The sequence below is a fragment of the Pelobates fuscus genome, chromosome 1 (genome assembly GCF_036172605.1).
Source record: "Pelobates fuscus isolate aPelFus1 chromosome 1, aPelFus1.pri, whole genome shotgun sequence".
In the NCBI taxonomy this organism is placed as follows: Eukaryota; Metazoa; Chordata; class Amphibia; order Anura; family Pelobatidae; genus Pelobates; species Pelobates fuscus.
The window spans coordinates 374,335,694-374,356,499 of NC_086317.1; the positions used below are offsets into that span (position 1 = coordinate 374,335,694).

The window sequence follows — 20,806 nt, forward strand, 5'->3', positions numbered from 1 at the left end:
AAGGGATTTAACTCCTAAATGGCAGAGGATTGAGCAGTGAGGCTGCAGGGGTATGTTCTATACACCAAAACTGCTCCATTAAGCTAAAGTTGTTCAGGTGACTATAATGTCCCTTTAAGGAAGTGGGCAGTCATCCAGTTAGAAATAGCAGAGAGGCAGTCAGAGACACTAGTCAAGAGGGAATGGACAAGTAGATATGTGTGTCATCTGCATAGAAATGATATTGGAAGCCAAAGGAGCTGAGTTTACCAAGGGAGGCATTTAGGATTTAGTTATAGTTATTTAGTGTAAAAAGAACTATAAGCAGACTTGTGGGTTGTTGTTTTGTTTTTTTACCCCTTCATTTCTCAACATTAAATTGTTGTTTAATGTGGTCTTAGAATGTTAAAAGAAAGCTCTTCATAAGTTTAAAAAAAACAAAACCAATATGTAATATGTATGGGTGTGTTTAAATGACGGTGAAACAAACACAAGCTCTAATTCTAGGCTTTCGATTCGGTTCATAACTCCGTATTGACCTGAAAGCGTTAACCCCATGCATGCCTTACAATATCCCACCAAGCGATGATTCCTGCAGAGCTCCTGCCAACCAGCGTGTGATCTGCCAGCCAAGGCGACGCAGCCCGCGCGCACACCGATGACGTAACCCCATTGACGTCAATCGCAAGAACCACAACAGCTCGTCAGCTGCGCAGCTCAGCCTCCCCTGGCTCGGAATCCGGGCTCCGCTCACCATGCCCCCGCTACTCGCCCCCTGAGCCGCTCCCGGCAGGAACAAGGCGCTCTGGATGTCCACACCGGAACCGTGAAGCAGCATCTGGCAAGCTGTGCCGGGGGGGCGGGGGCCCTGATCCTGGCTGGAGGAGCCCCCGGTAATGGTCACCTGTAATAGCTAATAGCAGCCCGCCGGCTGTCACCGCTGGGTGACGTCACCGCCCAGTCACCTGGAGGTCAGCCTCCTGCAGGGCCATGTATAGCATGATAGATGGAGAATCCCTGTACCTGCCAGCAATGTGTGCCAGGCTGTACCAGGGGTAGGCAGCCTCCTGCAGGGCCATGTATAGCATGATAGATGGAGAATCCCTGTACCTGCCAGCAGTGTGTGCCAGGCTGTGCCAGGGGTAGGCAGCCTCCTGCAGGGCCATGTATAGCATGATATATGGAGAATCCTTGTACCTGCCAGCAGTGTGTGCCAGGCTGTGCCAGGGGTAGGCAGCCTCCTGCAGGGCCATGTATAGCATGATAGATGGAGAATTCCTGTATCTACCAGCAGTGTGTGCCAGGGGTAGGCAGCCTCCTGCAGGGCCATATATAGCATGATAGATGGAGAATCCCTGTACCTGCCAACAGTGTGTGCCAGGCTGTGCCAGGGGTAGGCAGCCTCCTGCAGGGCCATGTATAGCATGATAGATGGATAATCCCTGTACCTGCCAGCAGTGTGTGCCAGTGGTAGGCAGCCTCCTGCAGGGCCATGTATAGCATGATAGATGGATAATCCCTGTACCTGCCTGCAGTGTGTACCAGGCTGTGCCAGGGGTAGGCAGCCTCCTGCAGGGCCATGTATAGCATGATAGATGGAGAATCCCTGTACCTGCCAGCAGTGTGTGCCAGGCTGTGCCAGGGGTAGGCAGCCTCCTGCAGGGCCATGTATAGCATGAGCGATGGATAATCCCTGTACCTGCCAGCAGTGTGTGCCAGGGGTAGGCAGCCTCCTGCAGGGCCATGTATAGCATGATAGATGGATAATCCCTGTACCTGCCAGCAATGTGTGCCAGGCTGTGCCAGTGGTAGGCAGCCTCCTGCAGGGCCATGTATAGCATGATAGATGGATAATCCCTGTACCTGCCTGCAGTGTGTACCAGGCTGTGCCAGGGGTAGGCAGCCTCCTGCAGGGCCATGTATAGCATGATAGATGGAGAATCCCTGTACCTGCCAGCAGTGTGTGCCAGGCTGTGCCAGGGGTAGGCAGCCTCCTGCAGGGCCATGTATAGCATGAGCGATGGATAATCCCTGTACCTGCCAGCAGTGTGTGCCAGGGGTAGGCAGCCTCCTGCAGGGCCATGTATAGCATGATAGATGGATAATCCCTGTACCTGCCAGCAATGTGTGCCAGGCTGTGCCAGTGGTAGGCAGCCTCCTGCAGGGCCATGTATAGCATGATAGATGGATAATCCCTGTACCTGCCTGCAGTGTGTACCAGGCTGTGCCAGGGGTAGGCAGCCTCCTGCAGGGCCATGTATAGCATGATAGATGGAGAATCCCTGTACCTGCCAGCAGTGTGTGCCAGGCTGTGCCAGGGGTAGGCAGCCTCCTGCAGGGCCATGTATAGCATGATAGATGGAGAATCCCTGTACCTGCCAGCAGTGTGTGCCAGGCTGTGCCAGGGGTAGGCTGCCTCCTGCAGGGCCATGTATAGCATGAGCGATGGATAATCCCTGTACCTGCCAGCAGTGTGTGCCAGGCTGTGCCAGGGGTAGGCAGTCTCCTGCAGGGCCATGTATAGCATGATAGATGGATAATCCCTGTACCTGCCTGCAGTGTGTACCAGGCTGTGCCAGGGGTAGGCAGCCTCCTGCAGGGCCATGTATAGCATGATAGATGGAGAATCCCTGTACCTGCCAGCAGTGTGTGCCAGGCTGTGCCAGGGGTAGGCAGCCTCCTGCAGGGCCATGTATAGCATGATCGATGGATAATCCCTGTACCTGACAGCAGTGTGTGCCAGGCTGTGCTAGGGGTAGGCAGCCTCCTGCAGGGCCATGTATAGCATGATAGATGGAGAATCCCTGTACCTGCCAGCAGGCTGTGCCAGGGGTAGGCAGCCTCCTGCAGGGCCATGTATAGCATGATAGATGGAGAATCCCTGTACCTGCCAGCAGTGTGTTCCAGGCTGTGCCAGGGGTAGGCAGCCTCCTGCAGGGCCATGTATAGCATGATAGATGGAGAATTCCTGTATCTGCCAGCAGTGTGTGCCAGGGGTAGGCAGCCTCCTGCAGGGCCATGTATAGCATGATAGATGGAGAATCCCTGTACCTGCCAACAGTGTGTGCCAGGCTGTGCCAGGGGTAGGCAGCCTCCTGCAGGGCCATGTATAGCATGATAGATGGAGAATACCTGTACCTGCCAGCAGTGTGTGCCAGGCTGTGCCAGGGGTAGGCAGCCTCCTGCAGGGCCATGTATAGCATGATAGATGGAGAATCCCTGTACCTGCCAGCAGTGTATGCCAGGTTTGCCAGGGGTAGGCGGCCTTTGGCACTCCAGATGTTGTGGACTACATCTCCCCTGATGGTTTGCCAGCATTATGGCTGTTCTGTAAGAGCATCATGGTGGAGGTGGAGTCCACAACATCTGGAGTGCCAAAGGCTGCCTACCCCTGCTAGTGTAGTCTGTCAGTCTGGTTATTGGATGGGGTTAATACAGGTGTGACAGAAAGCAGACCTCAGCTGTCGCAGAACTGCAACTCCTATGATCCTTTGCCAGAATTGAGTTTTTCCAAAACATCATGGGAGTTGTAGTTCTGCCTAGCCAATTATCTAGTTTGGATTAATATATGATGTAATGTGCTAGGTATGTTTTATGAATTGCAGCTAGGTAGGTTGACAGTGTTTTGGGGTTGATTTAACAAAAGGGGGAAAAAAAAAACCTAGCTCATTAATGCTTTCAATGACAGTTCCTCGTCACAGAATAGGCTGTAGATGGCTTTAGACTGCAATTGTCCTAATCTTCCAATCAACATATGTGAATGATTCACTGTTTACATATTATGTGTCCAACTGGGAAGCTTCAGTACACATACAATTTGTCACTGTCTTTTTCATGTTTGTAATTATTATTTTAGTTTATTATTTATATAGCGCCAGCGATTTCCATAATGTAGCATGTCACATGATTGGCCTTTTTAAGACTCCAATCATTGCCCCCTCCATGCTTTCTTTTATATCTCACAGTAGTTGAGAGCTATTTTTGCTGAACAGCAACTTGACATTTACACGATTATTTACTAAAAGGAGAATTGTTGAAGATGCAAGGGGAATTCCAAATTAATTTCACATGTAAAACAAAAGTAACTGAAATGGGAAAAAAATCTCCAAGTCAGCAATGCTTCTAGTTCTGCTACTTTCAATTTGAAATTCACTCTCATCAATAACCCTGGAGTGATTTGCCAATATATACACCTGGGTCATGTTTAGTCATTTTACACCCCAAGGGATGAAACGTTGAAGTTTGCATTTTTTTGTTCTTTCCATAGAGTCTTGTAGCTTCGATGTGTCCATGAAATTAGTTTAAACTTTATTATATACGCTGCGTGGATCCCCATCATATTAGCAAATAGGAACAGTGGGAAAATTAGATACAAGTGCATAAGAGCAGCCGATTTAATAGGAAGAATCTGTCCCATTTATGCTTCTTGGTTTAAATATCCATTTTTTAGGCCAGTACTTTAGAGTCAGTAGTGCATGTTATCAACACGTCCGGTAATCTGTCCACACGTCCTCAGCTTGAATTCTGTACTCTCCAAGTATTAAAATTACAACTGTTTTTAATTGGTTTGACTCTTATCTAGGTCCTCTGGTCTCCCAAAGGCAATCCCCTCTTCAAAGATCTGTTGCTCTCTAGCAATATCAATTTCATCCATTTTTTTATGATTTCATTAGCAGTGACACTCCACCGCCAGAGCTCTCCAGAGTTGGACAAAGTTGATACTGCTGTTGCAGAAAAGGAACTTCTCTTTAGCAATATCTGTGAAGAGGGCATGGGCCTGGGGGGTAAGTGTCAGAGCTTCTGAAAACAGTTCAACTCTGAACTGTGCAAGTGGACAGCATGTTTTTTTTCGCAGTGTGTCAAATGTACATATATCTACCCATCTATATTCTCTCTCTCTCAAACATTTTAAACAGACGTTTTAAGGCAGTTGCAAAAGCCATGGAAATGCATGTCCACTAATTTAGAAGCAAGCACAAGTTGGTAGTGCACTTGCCAAAGTAATTTACAGTTTTTGAGTGCAAGTATGTGAAATCACAAGCAACATTATAGAGAAATATTGGGGTCCTACTAGGCATGTGTGGCAATCGCCAGACTCAGCCATTCAGGTGTTTCACATAGGGAAGCATGTATTCTCTTTGTAAAACATTGCAATACCGTATGTAAAGACTTTCATTTATTGAAAGTTTCAGACAGCCACTAGAGGCGTTCTTGGTGACAGAAGTAAGCATTGCCATTTATGAGCAACTGCAATGTTTACATTTGTCAGACCACAGGTACAGGGTCTTTACAGATTAACATGTGGTTTTTGTGCTTTCAATGTTGCTAATTATCATGCAGTAAAAGATAAAATACTGCATTGTTGCCGGCAGTTCTGTGCTTGTGCTGCTGTTCCGGATGCCTGGTAAAGGTGTGACAGGTGGGGATTATACCACCAACGCTGTATATACCAGTGCAAGTTTTGCTCTGGTAAATGTGAGTACATTATTTTATTTATTTTTTACTCTATATTCACGAATACTTACTTCACCATTTGGAGCATCCTTTTTTTGTATTTACTCCTATACATGTAATGCATACTGCACTCCATTTGAGCCATCTGAGACGCCCATATCATCACATATCCTCAGACAGGGATTGTTCCGTCCATGTGCTGAAACAGCCGAGCTCTGAAATAGCTCAATCAAATGTGAGTTAAATCACACATCACTCATTCATTGTACATACTGTACTGCACTATTATTGTTTCTTCTGTTCTTTTTGAGGTCAAATGTGTATATAACCTTAAGAGACCTGTGTACGTATCAAGTTTTGTACATAATCTTTGGGCGCGGTTTCTCTCTTTTTTATTTTAATTTTTTTTCCCTCCAAATTATTATGCAGTGCCTTATCATATTTCATACCACTTAATATCATAACTGAGGGTGTAGTAGAACACATATCTGTCCAAATATTGAGGAAAAAATGTTCCAAAATTCTGACTTGTTCCCCCATAAAGAAAAATTTTTTTTGGGGGGGGGGTTTGGTTTTTTTTTTTTTATTTCCCTAATTTAACAACTTGTGACTCAAACCAGGCATTGGCAGAGCTATCCCAGACATTCGCTAATATGCTATGGCTTCCGTAGGATCATTGGTAAGCATTTCTATGATGCATAGCTTATTAATTTCTATTGGAACTCAATGCATGTCTGCAAACTGTGTATTATTCATCGAGGAAAATAAATGTTTGAGCACTCTCAAGCCAGTGAATAGAAAAATTTTGAACAGGTTGCCAGTCACAGAAAAAAAGAGTCCTATTAGAAAGATGTCAAAGTATTCTGGATAACATGCGCTGAACAGAATTGGATTTGGGATCTCTCACTTCTCCCTGAGAGGGAATACAGTGGGACCTCTGTTTACAAACGCCTCGGTTAACATAATTTTCGGTTTACAAATAAAATCCATTGATAATAATGCCTTGGTTTAAACATTACTTTCGCAATACAAAGCAAATTTCCCCAGGATGCATTGCACCTGGGAGGTTTATAGCACCGCCCCTGTGCATGTTGGAGTCTATGGGTAGCTTGTGGCGTCGTGTGTGGAGGTGTTGGAGCGGCTTTTGCTTAGAGTTTTGGAGCCATTCTGGATTTTTTTGCAGCAGTTTTGGGACTTTTTGGAACTTTGGTGCATTTCTCAAGCGGTGGAAAGGTAGGGAGCTGAGCTTTCTTCGTTTGCATGCCTTTTACTGTGTGTTCTGCATTGTGGGTTGGTTTCCATGCCAGCTCATTTTGATTTTTTTTTCTGACGTCCAACGGATTAATTGGTTTTCAATGCATTCCTATAGGAAACCGGGTTTCGGTTTACACATTTTTCGCAATAAGAAACTTCCCGGAGAACGCATTAAATTCGTAAATCGAGGTACCACTGTACATGTATTTGCTCCTCACAGTAGTTTTTTTTGCTTGATTTTACAGGTATCTCCTAAAATGCATTGCATTAGCATAGTGCACAAATATAAACATGATGGGCAGGGAAGCGAGCAAGTGTGCAGGGGGGGCGGTATGTCAAAAGGGACAGGCCCACTCCTAAAGAGGGTGGCCAAACTGGCTGACAGTATAATGAAAAGTAAAGTAATTAAACTTGGTAATAAAAAAAAAAAAAGAAATTGCTGTATTTGCAATAAATCTCAAGGCATTGCATTCCTTGCAGTTAGAATAGCCAAGATAAGGAAATGATCAGTCTCCCAGGATACTCCAGTAGATTGTATATGTCTGTTTTCAAAGTGCAGATCACATCTCATATATTTCTTCATTACATGGCTCAATGGGCAGAGTAGAAGTGTCTAGATAGACGTTAAAGGGACACTCCAGGCACCCATACCACTTCTGCCCGTTGGAGTGGTCTGGGTGCCAACTCCCACTACCCTTAACCCTGCAACTGTAATTATTGCAGTTTTCATAAACTGCAATAATTACATTGCAGGGTTAACTCCTCCTCTAGTGGCTGTTTACTAGACAGGGAAAACAAAGTCCTTTTCCTGGCACTATAGGGTTATTAGGTCCCCTCCTGCTGGGCTGAAGGGGTTAAAACTCTTCCAGCCACTTACCGTAATCCAGCTCTGAGCTCCCTCGGCGCTGGTGACTTCTCCTTCATCTGCCGACGTCCGCGCCGAATGCGCATGTGTGGCAAGAGGCGCGCGCGCATTAAAAACGCCCATCAGAAAGCATTACGTCAGCGTCATCTCAGTGTGATTTTCACACTGTGAATCGCGGAAGTGGCCTCTAGTGTTTGTCAGGTAGACAGCCACTAGAGGCTGGATTAACCTTCAATGAGCTGAAGTGGTCTGGGTGCCTATAGTGGTCCTTTAACCCCTTAAGGACACATGACGTGTGTGACACGTCATGATTCCCTTTTATTCCAGAAGTTTGGTCCTTAAGGGGTTAAGCTATGAGGGTAAACCATGAGCTGAAAGCTAAATAACAGATAACATGAACAATTGTCTTTTTTTAACCCATTAACAAGACCTTGAATTTGAAATATAGGTTTGTTCCACTGTAATTTAAGAGTTTCTTTAAGTGCTCTAATACATATTATATAAAATAATTTAAAGGACGGAAAGGGCTTTTATTTAACATCCTATATGTATACCTAACACAACATTACATGTGGGGAAAAAAATTATAAAAATATATATATATTTAACCCTTTCAGTGCTACGGGGTGGGGGCAGCCTCAGGGCACCATAGTGTCAGGAAGACCGCTATGTTTTCCTGACACTATAGTGATCCTTTAAACTTACCTGAAATCCAGTGCCAGGCGAAGTTCCCTGCGGTGATCTCCATGCCTTTATTTGACTTCATCACTGCTGTTCAACTGTCTAATCACAGTCTTTTCCTGTGATTGGACCATTTCACCTGCTCAGAGCTGCTCATGCATGAAATCTGAACCTTATGAGGAAGGGAGGTTTTATTTATTTTTTTGTTTTTTTTTTAAAAACAAAGCATATTTTGTCAACAGAGGGAGGCGAGAGTTGGCGCACACAGGAAGGGAAGGGAGAAACTTGAAATCTTAACATCTGTTGCCAGAATTCACATTTGGAAGTCACATTTGAAAGTCCAAAACAGACTTCCGGTCTGCCAAAGTCACCTGTGCTGGGGTGTACCACTGCACATACAGACTCCTACTTCCGTGACCACTTTAAAAAGCTTAAGTGGTCATGTTGATTGGGATAACCGTTTTAAAGGACCACTAAAGGAACCCAGGCCACTTCATATCAATTAAGTGGTCTAGGTGCAGTAGCCCTATAGTTTTAAAGTTACAATGTAAAACACTGTAGTTTTACAGAAACTGCAATGATTCCATTGCAGGGTTAACACGCTTCTAGTGACGGTCTTGCAGACAGCCACTAGAGGCACTTCCATGTTGAGAACAGTTAGACTGGATTCTCAATCAAATGATGCTCATAGAACAGCATTTTATTGGCGCAGTGCAGCGTTTTGCCTTGCGAGCGCACTAGCCTTACAGTGTTCCTATGGGAAAACATTGGATGGGCTGAGTCAATCTTCATGATCTCAACCAAGGAGGCATAGTGACAGGTTGGGGACTGCCATGGAGAGTGCTGTAAGTAAAACTTACCTTTCGAACCCTTACTGGGAGAACCCTGAATAGGTATTCTTAATGCTTGATTATATTCGTAATGCAGTAGTATTCTTTTAGGTATGTAGGCAATGTTACTTTTAGGGTCTTTGCATATTGTCCTACTTGGAGTGCAAGGGGAGATATACTTAGCTGTAGCTGTCCGTGGCATGTGCCTCTATATTCTGTTTTCAGCTCCTGGCGCTTCATCTGCCAGGGACTGTCTCACGAAATGAGAGAACACTGGGGTCTGTGGAGGATCCCGCGAGACTATAAAGATCACCTCTCACTATTCTCGCTCTCGTAATTATGCAATTAATCACCATAGATCTAAACATAGCAGGCTGCTGTAAAGTAGGCCAATCCAGCATCAATACTATATGTTATTGGATTATGAGGCATTATTATAAATTAATCTTGGCTTACATTTGCGGTTTGTAAGCACATCCTTTGACACAAACTTTCTCTTAAGTTTTAATTAACCCTTGTTTTGAAAAACCAGGCATTGTGAAAGGACCCCACAGATATGTTGATTGAAATCTAAAAAGTAAAAAGCTGTTTATGGTTATTTGCATATATGTCTGGCATTCTGAGGCAATTGTTAAATGTTTTGGGCATCTCTTCACCTTTTTTCTCTCAAAATGTTACTGAGAGACCTCGTAGCAACAGTGTAACACTCCTGCTTAATATTCCATTTGTGCTGTGGTGACTTACTTGAAGACTACTTTATAAGCATCAGTCTCTAGTGGCATTTTAATTGCTCTGCTGGGATGGTATTTGTGTTCCAATATTATCTCTATGAAGTGGTCTATTAATAACTTGTATTTCTGGTTTTGTCATCATGAAAAAGAGTTATGGATAGCCGTATTCTCAAAACATGTCTCTCTATTGTGGACTGGTATGTTGTGATTTGTTGTTACTTTTTATGTTTATGGTATTTATTTTCTTTGCATATTTTATTTCAAATGTTTACCAGTATATGAGAGTAGTGCAGTCTAACATTTACACGAGTTGATCCTTGGGTTCTTGAGTTCGGAAAAGTAATGAGTTTTCTTTGCATGAGTAAAAAAAAAAAAACCTAAATGTTATGCCTATAATGTGATCTAAAATGATCGTAACTATACTCTGCAATGGTATACATACAGGGTATTGCCAAGTAACGTAAAATAAGTAAAGAGAAATAGAAATTATATGAATTCGAACAACAAAACTGAATTATTTTATCCTGAATGCAGTTTTAGTGGAATGTATCCTTGAACTGTCATTAAAGGAAACTCCCAAGGGTCACTACAGTCTGTGGTAGTCCTGATGTCCTACCATAATAATTTGTCAAAATGTTTTAGAATGGTGTGCCAACATACCTGGTCTTGTTAGGTGCTTTGGCCACATATAGTGTTCTCCGGCAGGAGAAGCCTGGATGTCTTTTAATGAGCTAAGCAGGTCAGATACAGGACTGTGCTCATTAGCTGAGATCACTCAGCTGGCACTCTCAGCCACAGATGAAAAGTATGACCAGTGGAAGTTATCAGATCTTTCTAAGATGGTTAGCCAGGTTACTCTTTGAAGGTGCCAGGGAACTCCAGTCACCATAACCATCACAGTGGGCTGTATTGCATATGTGGTGTTGTTTGTGTTCTTTTAAACTAGTTAAGGCATTTTTACATATATTGTTTTCTTTACAGATTTCCATCTTCTTTCTCTGTGTTACAACTGAACATCAACCATGGATACATGTACAAGAAGTCAGGGGTGCCAAATGAAGCCTAAATTCACAGTGAAGAAAGAAGTAAGATACTCCGCTTTTCTGCATTTCATGAGATGAATATTACATGTTTATCTGATCATCTGACTATATGAACTGCCGACTGCAGTTAGAGGCAGGAAAACCTCCTGGCTGCCTGCTTCTTCTCAAATTTCTGGAATAAACCAGAGGGATCCTACATTTGATACCTAAAACACTTCATCAAGCTAAAATTCTGGGGACAGAAGTGTCCTTTTTAACTCCTTCTACCAAAAGTAGAATGCAAGCTAAGGCACTCTAGGTTAGACATGGCCAAAGGAGCGGTAAATCTTTAGCTCTTGTAGAACTACAACTTTCATACTGCTCTTTTAGCTAGCTTCAGGTGACACCCATCGTCTTTCCAGGTATGCACGTATTTCTCTCCTTTGTGGAGCACCTCTCCATTCTGCAATCCTATGGAAATCGTTCTGTAGCATTCAGCAGCTAGTACCTTAAAGCAGTGTGAGGCTTTCATGTTTGCAATGAGCATTTAAACCCAACAGAGAGTCCCAGCTGTGTTCACAGCATTGATGATTGCCACAACGGAAATAGTGTCTTTGTTTAACTTTGCAATTTACAGCATTTACATTTTCCTCTACAGAACATCAGTGACGCTTTGCTGACCTCTGTGAAGTTATTACTGCAAAGCAGGAAGGATCTGTGTAGTATCACTGAGAGCTTGAAAGGTAGCAAGAAAGGAAGATTTATTGAGGTCAGTTGTCATCTTTATATGTGTGAGCCAGGATTGAAATGTTTTCTTTATTTTTATGCTTCCCATTATATTAAGATACAGCTCCTTGCAGGCTTAGTTAACCCTCTGCGTACAATACATTGTGAAACCAAGTGCAAAGCACCCATGTTAAACCACGGAATACTGCAATGTTAACATGATTTCCTTAAAGGGTTTCTCCAGTCTTTTATTTATTTATTTAATTTAAATTAAATGTAGTGTTATTTTCTTTTCTTATTTTGTCTTGTAGTGCACTTATTAGTCCCCTCCCATTTTGTGGTTTGTGTTGTGTTTTTGTTTTTACATTTTGTGGGGGGAAAAAACTTTACTTGAATCCAAGGCCGGGCCTATCTCGTCCATGCCTTCACTGTCATCAGCGAGCATAATTCAGTTACAGTCCATGATCCAATCATATGTGGGGAAGGAGATTAGTACAGAGGGCAGCATCTAATAGAGGACGTGAAGAGGAAGGAGAGGGCGCTCCACGGAGGGAGCTCTGCATGAAATGAAATGGCAGCAGCGCCATGTAGGAAGTTCTGCGCAGAGTGAGGGCAACAGCTAATAAAGTAAATGAAGGGAAAGATGGCAGGACTGCACAGAGAGAGAGAATGGGTTTAAAGACTTGGTGAAGGGGCAAGGAGGGAGAGCTGCTGGGAGGAGAGAGGATAATGGACTGAGGGAAGTATGTGGTATGTGTGCATAAGGAGCTTCTGTTCTGTCAATAGGAACCGTGGCTGGACAGACGTCTCCTTACTCTTCTGCCTCTCCAAAAACATTGGGTGTAAACACCTGTATCATAGAACTCTTAAGCTTTATCCAAGACAGGTTTTAAGTCCTCCCATTGTACAGAGCTATGGAACTTCTTGGTGCTTTATAAATAATAGTAACAAAGGCATCCAAATCCTTCACAATGGTTTACCAAAACAATAGTCACTTAGCAGGCGCACCTGGTCAACTTGGGTTCTGTTTTCAGCTAAATCAAATTATGTGATCTGGGGGTTCCACCTCTGGTGTCTCTTACACATGTGGTCCGGGACAATAGGACAGGGACACTTGGCTCGCAATTTATTGAGGATTTCTTTGGGTTGTGCTACTCCTTTTATTGTTATAAGAAACCCACAGCACACCAATATATGCCCCAAAAGTTTCTTTATATCCTATACATAGTGATCATATATATATATATATATAAATAAAATTCACCGTTGACAAATGTGCACACCATTCGTTAACAACTATATCAACTGTAAAGTGCATATACAGGTTACCCATTCAGTGTATAAAACACCTTTTACTGACCTAGGGCTCGAGACCAAAATTCCTTTGTTTCGGCTACTGCCTTGTTCACAGGATCTCGATGACCCATGGTCTCAGGTATCTTCTATACCTGACTAAAAATAAGTGCACACCTACTAAAAACAATCCAGTGTCCTAAATGGAGCTTACAGGGGTCAGATATACTATAACAGGTGGAGGGATAAATAATGTCATCACGCTATTGCGTGTGACGCTATAGTGTTCAATACTATTAAATTCATTGTGGCCATTAAAGATCAGATTACACCTGTGGACGCCCCGCCACCATATCGCCATCGTTCTACCAAATCAGATCTCCGTTCTCCCAGTTCTGTATAGAAGCTCTGTTGCTTATTGTGCATTAGAGTGCCGATTCCAACACTCCTTTTATAGACCATGCTTGTTTTATAATTAGTTGGTGTTTCTTAGCTAACATAGATCTATTGCAGTTTTTTTTTTCCTGTCTATTGTAAACATTTTGTGGGGTATGCCATATAAACATCAATTTGAAGGATTACTTCTTTAATCCAAGTGTGATAGAAATCCTGTTTTCAGACCTTTCTATAATGTCTCCTATACCATAGTTACAGGAGTTATAGAGCGCAAAAATAGATATAAATCACACAGTGGAATTTCTAAGCCAATGCTTCAATTCAATTATCCACAAGAAAAAATAAATGCTAAGAGCCGCTAGATACAATAAAAACCTTCCCAAGTTTTAAAGTCTGTATCAGCGCTTGCAACTATTAGTAGATGCTATGCAATCTTAGAATTTGGAGAACAGTGGGACACATTATGTACATAGCATAAACAGGCACTTTTTGTGACTGCTAGGGATCGGAATAATGATCCGTATTAGACTTATTGAAATCTAAAAATTGGCTGCAGTGATAAATTTCGATAGTACAGAATATATGATATATAGATATCACAATGAGCCACATCCTCAGTTGATCGGAACTGAGTGGTTCCGTTAGAAATAAAAGATTGTCTGTTTCAAATTCTTTAATTATTAAATGCAGTTAATTGTTCACCTAGTTAAAGGAACACTATAGTCACCTAAATTACTTTAGCTAAATAAAGCAGTTTTAGTGGATAGATCATTCCCCTGCAATTTCACTGCTCAATTCACTGTCATTTAGGAGTTAAATCACTTTGTTTCTGTTTGTGCAGTCCTAGCCACACCTCCCCTGGCTATGATTGACAGAGCCTGCATGAAAAAAAACCAACTGGTTTCACTTCCAAACAGATGTAATTTACCTTAAATAATTATATCTCAATCTCTAAATTGAACTTTAATCACATACAGGAGGCTCTTGCAGGGTCTAGCAAGCTATTAACATAGCAGGAGATAAGAAAATCTTAATTAAACAGAACTTGCAATAAAGAAAGCCTAAATAGGGCTCTCTTTACAGGAAGTGTTTATGGAAAGCTGTGCAAGTCACATGCAGGGAGGTGTGACTAGGGATCATAAACAAAGGGATTTAACTCCTAAATGGCAGAGGATTGAGCAGTGAGGCTGTAGGGGCATGTTCTATACACCACAACTGCTTCATTAAGCTAAAGTTGTTCAGGTGACTATAGTGTCCCTTTAATTTCCTGAATTTAGAACAAAAATTATGTATGTAATATTGATTTGTATCTTGACTGTATATGCACGTTCATAATATTGAGAATTATAAAATATTACAGTTAATGGATTAAGGATGAAGATGGAACCATAATTATATACATGTAAAGACTTATAGGAAAATCAAATACACCAGATGATTTTTAATTGAATGGTGTATATATGACTACAATCCACCAAAACACTTAATTTTGAGAAAGCCAGATCTAACGGGCGAGACGCGTGGATCGTGTTTTGGCGGGATTTTTGAATTTGCGGTGACTACAGCAGTATCGGTCAGCCGGCGTTCCTGTAAAGATCGATCTGAGTGCACAAGATCGGTTTGGAAGTTTACAATCCACGGAGCGGTAACAACCATCTTTCTGGCTTATACTCTGTATAACACACGCTTTTATTGTGAATCTTACAATAAAATGTTGTGAAACTTATTTCTAAGAGTTCTTATGGGGGATTTTCGTATGGGAAATAAATCTGTAACAAAATTACGCTATGTCAGTATCTTTTCTATTTAAGGTTGGATACTTGTAAAGACACAGATTTCCAGTATTGGTTATTGTTGCAGTTACCAATCCCTGAGGACATTTGAAAATACCCACACAAAGATTGAAATTGGAACTCTGTACTTATCAATTTTCTTTGTTGACTCCTATGTATTAAAATAGGGGTATATTAACTAAGCGCTGATGCAGATTTTATTTTATGTCTCCTATACCATGTTCACATTTGACAATTTAACTCTGATATAATCTCCATTTGTAATTTTTTTTATTTATTTTTTTTAAATGCTTTCTAATGTTGTAGTGGCAGTAATGTTTTTATATATTTATTTTTCCACATATTTCTGTAGTGTGGCAGGGACACTAATGCAATATAACATCTGCAAAATACAAATGTTATGATGCTACCTCATTGGTGACAAAACAGAATTACCTCTAGCATATACTTTATTTATTTATTTTTATCTGATTTTTAAATTTGCAATATCTTATAATCTATGTATTAGTTAGCCATTCCACTAAGAATAAATGAAAACTAAAGTGTTGAAATAGGCAAGACGGTTTGTACGAGATTCCTCATGTAAGGCTGAGCAGATCAACGAGTGATATTGTGATTTCAGAGCGGATCTCACCGCTTTAGAAACTCTGACACCTGAAGCAAAATGCTGCTTGTTAAATAGTGAATTGTTCGAGTTGTATCCTCATAGGGTCCGAATCAAGCTATATGTGAGGTGTTTAGTCCTTCCTTACAGGCCTCTTTGTTATGCCATTTCAAAAGCCTGATTAAAAATACCAGAGCCCCCACACCCTCCATTCCAGCAATAAAAGGGTTAAAACAAAATGTTTAAGTCTTATTTACTCCAGTGCCAGGAGAATCTTCTTGCTACAACTACAATCTGCTCCTGTAAAGATGTCCTTATTGATGGCTTGTGTCCAATTGGGTGCTTCTCTTTGAGAAGTACTTAATTCTGCTTTGAGTTACAGTCCAAATCGAGTGAGGCTGTCTCCTTGACAAACGGGAGGTGCTATTAAGGTGGTTTTTGCTTGAAATTGGCACTTTTAAAATAAGCTTGCAGGGACGGCTAATTAACATTTACCCTAAAGGGAGTTACTCTTTAAGTATATCTTGTGACGTTGTGACATAGACCTGAAAATTAAGGTAACAGATGTTTGGAAATGTTTCACGCAGAAACAATGATCAAGCCACATTGTACTGTGAATACGCAACAATGACAGGAAAGGAAGCTCTGTTTAACTCAGGTCAATGGAAAAAGTGAGTAACACGTAGTGCGTGTGAGACTGGAGGAAATTGTCTGCATCCATCTGTCATTAATATGTGAAGTGGAGGATAAAAGTGAAAAGATAATTTAAGAGAAGGCAGCTAGGAAAAAATATAGATTTCATGACGTTTTATTTTTTTGTTTTGTGCAATGTAAACTACATTTATTCACATTAGAGACTCCTTGTGTAGAAAATATGCTCTGAATTGTGTCAATCTCACTATTTATGGAAGCATCTTCAAAGACCACGATTTCATTGTGCGATTAGAGATTTTTTTATCTTTATTTTCAGATTTAGGATTAACAGCATTCATACAATAAGTCACAGATACACAACAAAATATGAAATTACATTTACCAGTCAACATACCTGTGCATAAAATTACAAAAGAAAACGGAACATACAGTGTATTTAATACAATTCCCTGGTACCATGAGCTGGAGCAGACATCAGTTAACATACTTTTAGGTGCACATAAAGTGCACCAGAGCATCAAAATACATTAGACAGTTCCGGTTTTGAGATGGCTTTACCTACTTCCTCTTTTCTTATAGGCCTATTTAGTCTAGACACTTGAGTCATTAAAATCTGTGGAGACTCTGTTCTAGCTAGATCATGTTCTATTGGAGCTTGTAGAGTATCCACAATAATTGTTAAAAACAATTGTTAATATCACTGGGAGTCATACACACTTTTTGTTATTATATATTCATTTATTTTATACGGGAACTATCATGTTGTTTTCTGAGCTTATTTGCTAGTAATCCATCAGTCTTATTTCCCTACAGTAGAACCTACGTTTTTATTTTTGCTCACATTTTTAGCAACCTTCTAATTTTTAAATTGGTTAAAAAAAATTTCCTGAATATTTAACAATTGTTTTGGCAGGATCAACTTAATTTTTAGCAGAAAGTTTTATATAGTGAAATATATAAAGCTATTGGATCTTTTGTCTTTAGACTTATTGTATTTACTGTTCATCTTGATCAAATATTCCCTAAACACCTCTTTAATGGCAAACTTTATTAATAGAAGAGGTGCCTACAGGATCATTTTCTAAAATCTCAATAAGTCAGCTTTTCTAAATTATCTCAATTTTATCTATTAATAAATTATCCAATTTCCATGGACAACTATCTTTTGTATTGGAGTTTTTATTACAGTTGCTTAGAGAAGCATCTGTTAGTAATGTATCTTCAGTATAAACAGCTATCATGATGTTACACTGAAAACCAACATGTAAAGAGCCTGAACAGAGACTTTAATAACATGACAACTCTGCCTACATGTTTGGCAATAGATGCTACTGCTTTTATTTTTTATTTTGATTTAATTTTTTTAAAGGATGCTTTGACATGTCCAGCCATTTAGTTTTATTCATGATTCCAGGAATTGTTAAGCATTGATTAGTGAATTTCACATTTTATTACAAAATAACTGAAAATAAAAGGCAGCTGATTTGGACCAGGTTTCCAATGTGGCTATTTTACCTTAAAGGATCACTAAAGGGTCAGGAACACAAACAAATGTATTCCTGACCCTATAGTGTTAAAACCACCATCTATCCCCTCATGCCTCCATAAATATAGTAAAAATCTTACTGTATTCAAGCCTGAAGCTGTAACTCTGCATGCTGTTAGACTCAGAAAAACAAGCAGTGTGCTGACATCATCAGAAGTGGTAGCCTTATCCAATCACAATGCTTCCCCATAGGATTGGCGGAGACTGACAAAGAGGCAGATCCGGGGCAGAGCCAGCATGATTCAAACACAGCCCTGGCCAATCAGCATCTCCTCATGGAGATGAATTGAATCAATTAATCTCTATGAGGAAAGTTCAGTGTCTGCATGCAGAGGGAGGAGATGCTGAATGTTTGGATGCATTTTAGGCACCCAGGAAGGATCTCTAACAGCCATCTGAGGAGTGGCCAGTGAAGTTATCACTAGGCTGTAATGTAAACACTGCATTTTCTCTGAAAAGACAGGGTTTACATGAAAAAGCCTAAAGGGAATGATTCTACTCACCAGAAAAAAATCAATAAGCTGTAGTTGTTCTGGTGACTATAGTGTCCCTTGAAATATCTTGGTAAATTTCAAACAATTCATAATTTAGGTTAGGGCATATAACCCTGATTGTTTTTGAAACCCTTCCAGTAAACGTACAGGAGTGTCAGCATTTTTAATGTTTTGTATAAATATACTCTGTTTATTTATGATGGCTCCTGAAATTATTAAAGCTGGTATTTAGGTTGTCCCAGCTCTGAAATAAGACTAAAGCAGAATATATGCCTTATTTTCTAAGTCTGAACCACAAAGCTAGAAGCTTCTTCACACTTCCTCTTTAAATTGTGATCAGATAGCTGGAGATTGTACTTTGATCTGAACAATGTTTGTGGAAAGCTGTATCTGTACTTTTCGAAGATCTCACTTCCTTTTTTGGTTTTCCTTGTTTAATAAAAAAACGTAACTACATGACAGATTCTCATGCAACCCAAATCAGTGATGTATTTGCAGTGAAAAATCTATGCAATTCAAAACTGTTTTTCCTGTCTAAATGGTAACACAAAGCTTTGTTCTGTGTCTCATTAGTGTGTTTTATTACTCTATAACCGCTTCTTAACCAGGCACTATATTTTCCTGGTCCTTTTTGCCATACTTATTCTTGTCTTTGAACATGAGCTGATCAGTTTTGTGTTCATTTTCAAGTAGAATCGTTATGAACCTAATGATAGCTCACAAGCAGTGCATTCAAACTCCAGCTCTCCAGCTCAAACTCCAGCCACATTTCTGCTATGCACAACCTGTCTAACTTAATAGGCAAATGGGCAGCTTAAGTTGCATTTTGTTTGCATGATTTTTCTAGTTACAAATCCTGTTACATTGATGCCTACTTTGCTGTTTCAGCATTTCCCAATATAGGGTGTACTTAAATGGTCATCCTCCCTTCCCTCACCCCTCCTCACCTCAACCTCCCCCCCCCCAAAAAAAAACATTTGGAGTAATTCTTTAAGTTTGGGTATTAACCCCTCAAGGACACAACTTCTGGAATAAAAGGGAATCATGACGGAATATATCCGAACACTATAGTCACCTAAATTACTTTAGCTAAATAAAGCAGTTTTAGTGTATAGATCATTCCCCTGCAATTTCACTGCTCAATTCACTGTCATTTAGGAGTTAAATCACTTTGTTTCTGTTTATGCAGCCCTAGCCTCACCTCCACTGGCTATGATTGACAGAGCCTGCATGAAAAAAAAAACTGGTTTCACTTTCAAACAGATGTAATTTACCTTAAATAATTGTATCTCAATCTCTAAATTGAACTTTAATCACATACAGGAGGCCCTTGCAGGGTCTAGCAAGCTATTAACATAGCAGGGGATAGGAAAATCTTAATTAAACAGAACTTCCAATAAAGAAAGCCTAAATAGGGCTCTCTTTGCAGGAAGTGTTTATGGAAGGCTGTGCAAGTCACATGCAGGGAGGTGTGACTAGGGTACATAAACAAAGGGATTTAACTCCTAAATGGCAGAGGATTGAGCAGTGAGGCTGCAGGGGCATGTTCCATACACCAAAACTGCTTAATTAAGCTAAAGTTGTTCAGGTGACTATAGTGTCCCTTTAAGTGTGGGTTTTCTTGGTTTTGCATTAAGAAATTTAATACATTTCCAGCTTGCTATGTAGAGGGTTACAAATGTGAACATGTTTGTTTGTATCTTGTTTTCCTCCTAATATATCTTATTATTATTATTATTATTATTATTATTATTATTATATGAATCACTGCCACTAAAATACAGAAATGAAGTCTGTGCCGTGCTTTATATGCATACATTTACATCCATAAATTACAGGTGTATTTGTATGGCTGTACAGTTCCCAATATATGTTTGCATGTTTTATGATTATTGTGTCATATATATATTAGTCACATAAAAGCTATGAAAACTATTGAGGGGGGAAAAAATGACATAAAGCTCCCAGCAGCATGTGAGAAAATTGTCCCAGAGTTGACAGCATCTTGGCTGGCTAAGAATAATGGGACTCTTACTCCACAGAGAGGTTGAGTGAGAGAAGTTGTTGAGCCTGTTTTTGGGGTGATTCTGTTTTGTAGGGTTTATGGTCTGTAAGAATATGGATCTGATTTTGTATATCATTTTCATCCAAAAAAAGGACTTTTGTGGCTATAATATTTCTAGGAATTTATCCCTTTGCTCGGTCTCTTTATTTTCTGAAAATCAATCCTTACAAGCTTATACTGTGGCTCTTAATCAGCTGTCTGTTTAATTCTATTATAAAGTGCATGTATGAAACTGGATTTAAATTGTGTTGCAGGTTACGTTTGTAGGCCTCTCCAGGGAATCAGGACTTGCGCATCTTCAGGTAGGTGCTTCTAAATAGCTGTATAAACTTACCTCCCAACATTCCAAATGGCTAAAGACGAACTTGCGGTAAAGAGGTGTCACTGTAAGTGTGGTCTGGGGGACGGACTTTTTTTTT

The 20,806-nt window shown here is 40.7% G+C and overlaps 1 protein-coding gene across 3 annotated transcripts in view; it reads left to right on the top strand.

The window, feature by feature from the left end:
• The first annotated feature begins 662 nt into the window (after positions 1-662).
• Positions 663-20,806, top strand: part of AKAP11 (A-kinase anchoring protein 11) — a 52,067-nt gene continuing 31,923 nt past the window's right edge. For all 3 annotated transcript variants that reach the window (XM_063425976.1, XM_063425974.1, XM_063425975.1), the window contains exons 1-4: positions 663-872; positions 10,776-10,879; positions 11,475-11,585; positions 20,642-20,689. In XM_063425976.1, the coding sequence (XP_063282046.1) occupies positions 10,817-10,879; positions 11,475-11,585; positions 20,642-20,689 (222 nt within the window). In that variant the 5' untranslated portion in view covers positions 663-872; positions 10,776-10,816. The remainder of the gene's footprint in view (positions 873-10,775; positions 10,880-11,474; positions 11,586-20,641; positions 20,690-20,806) is intronic.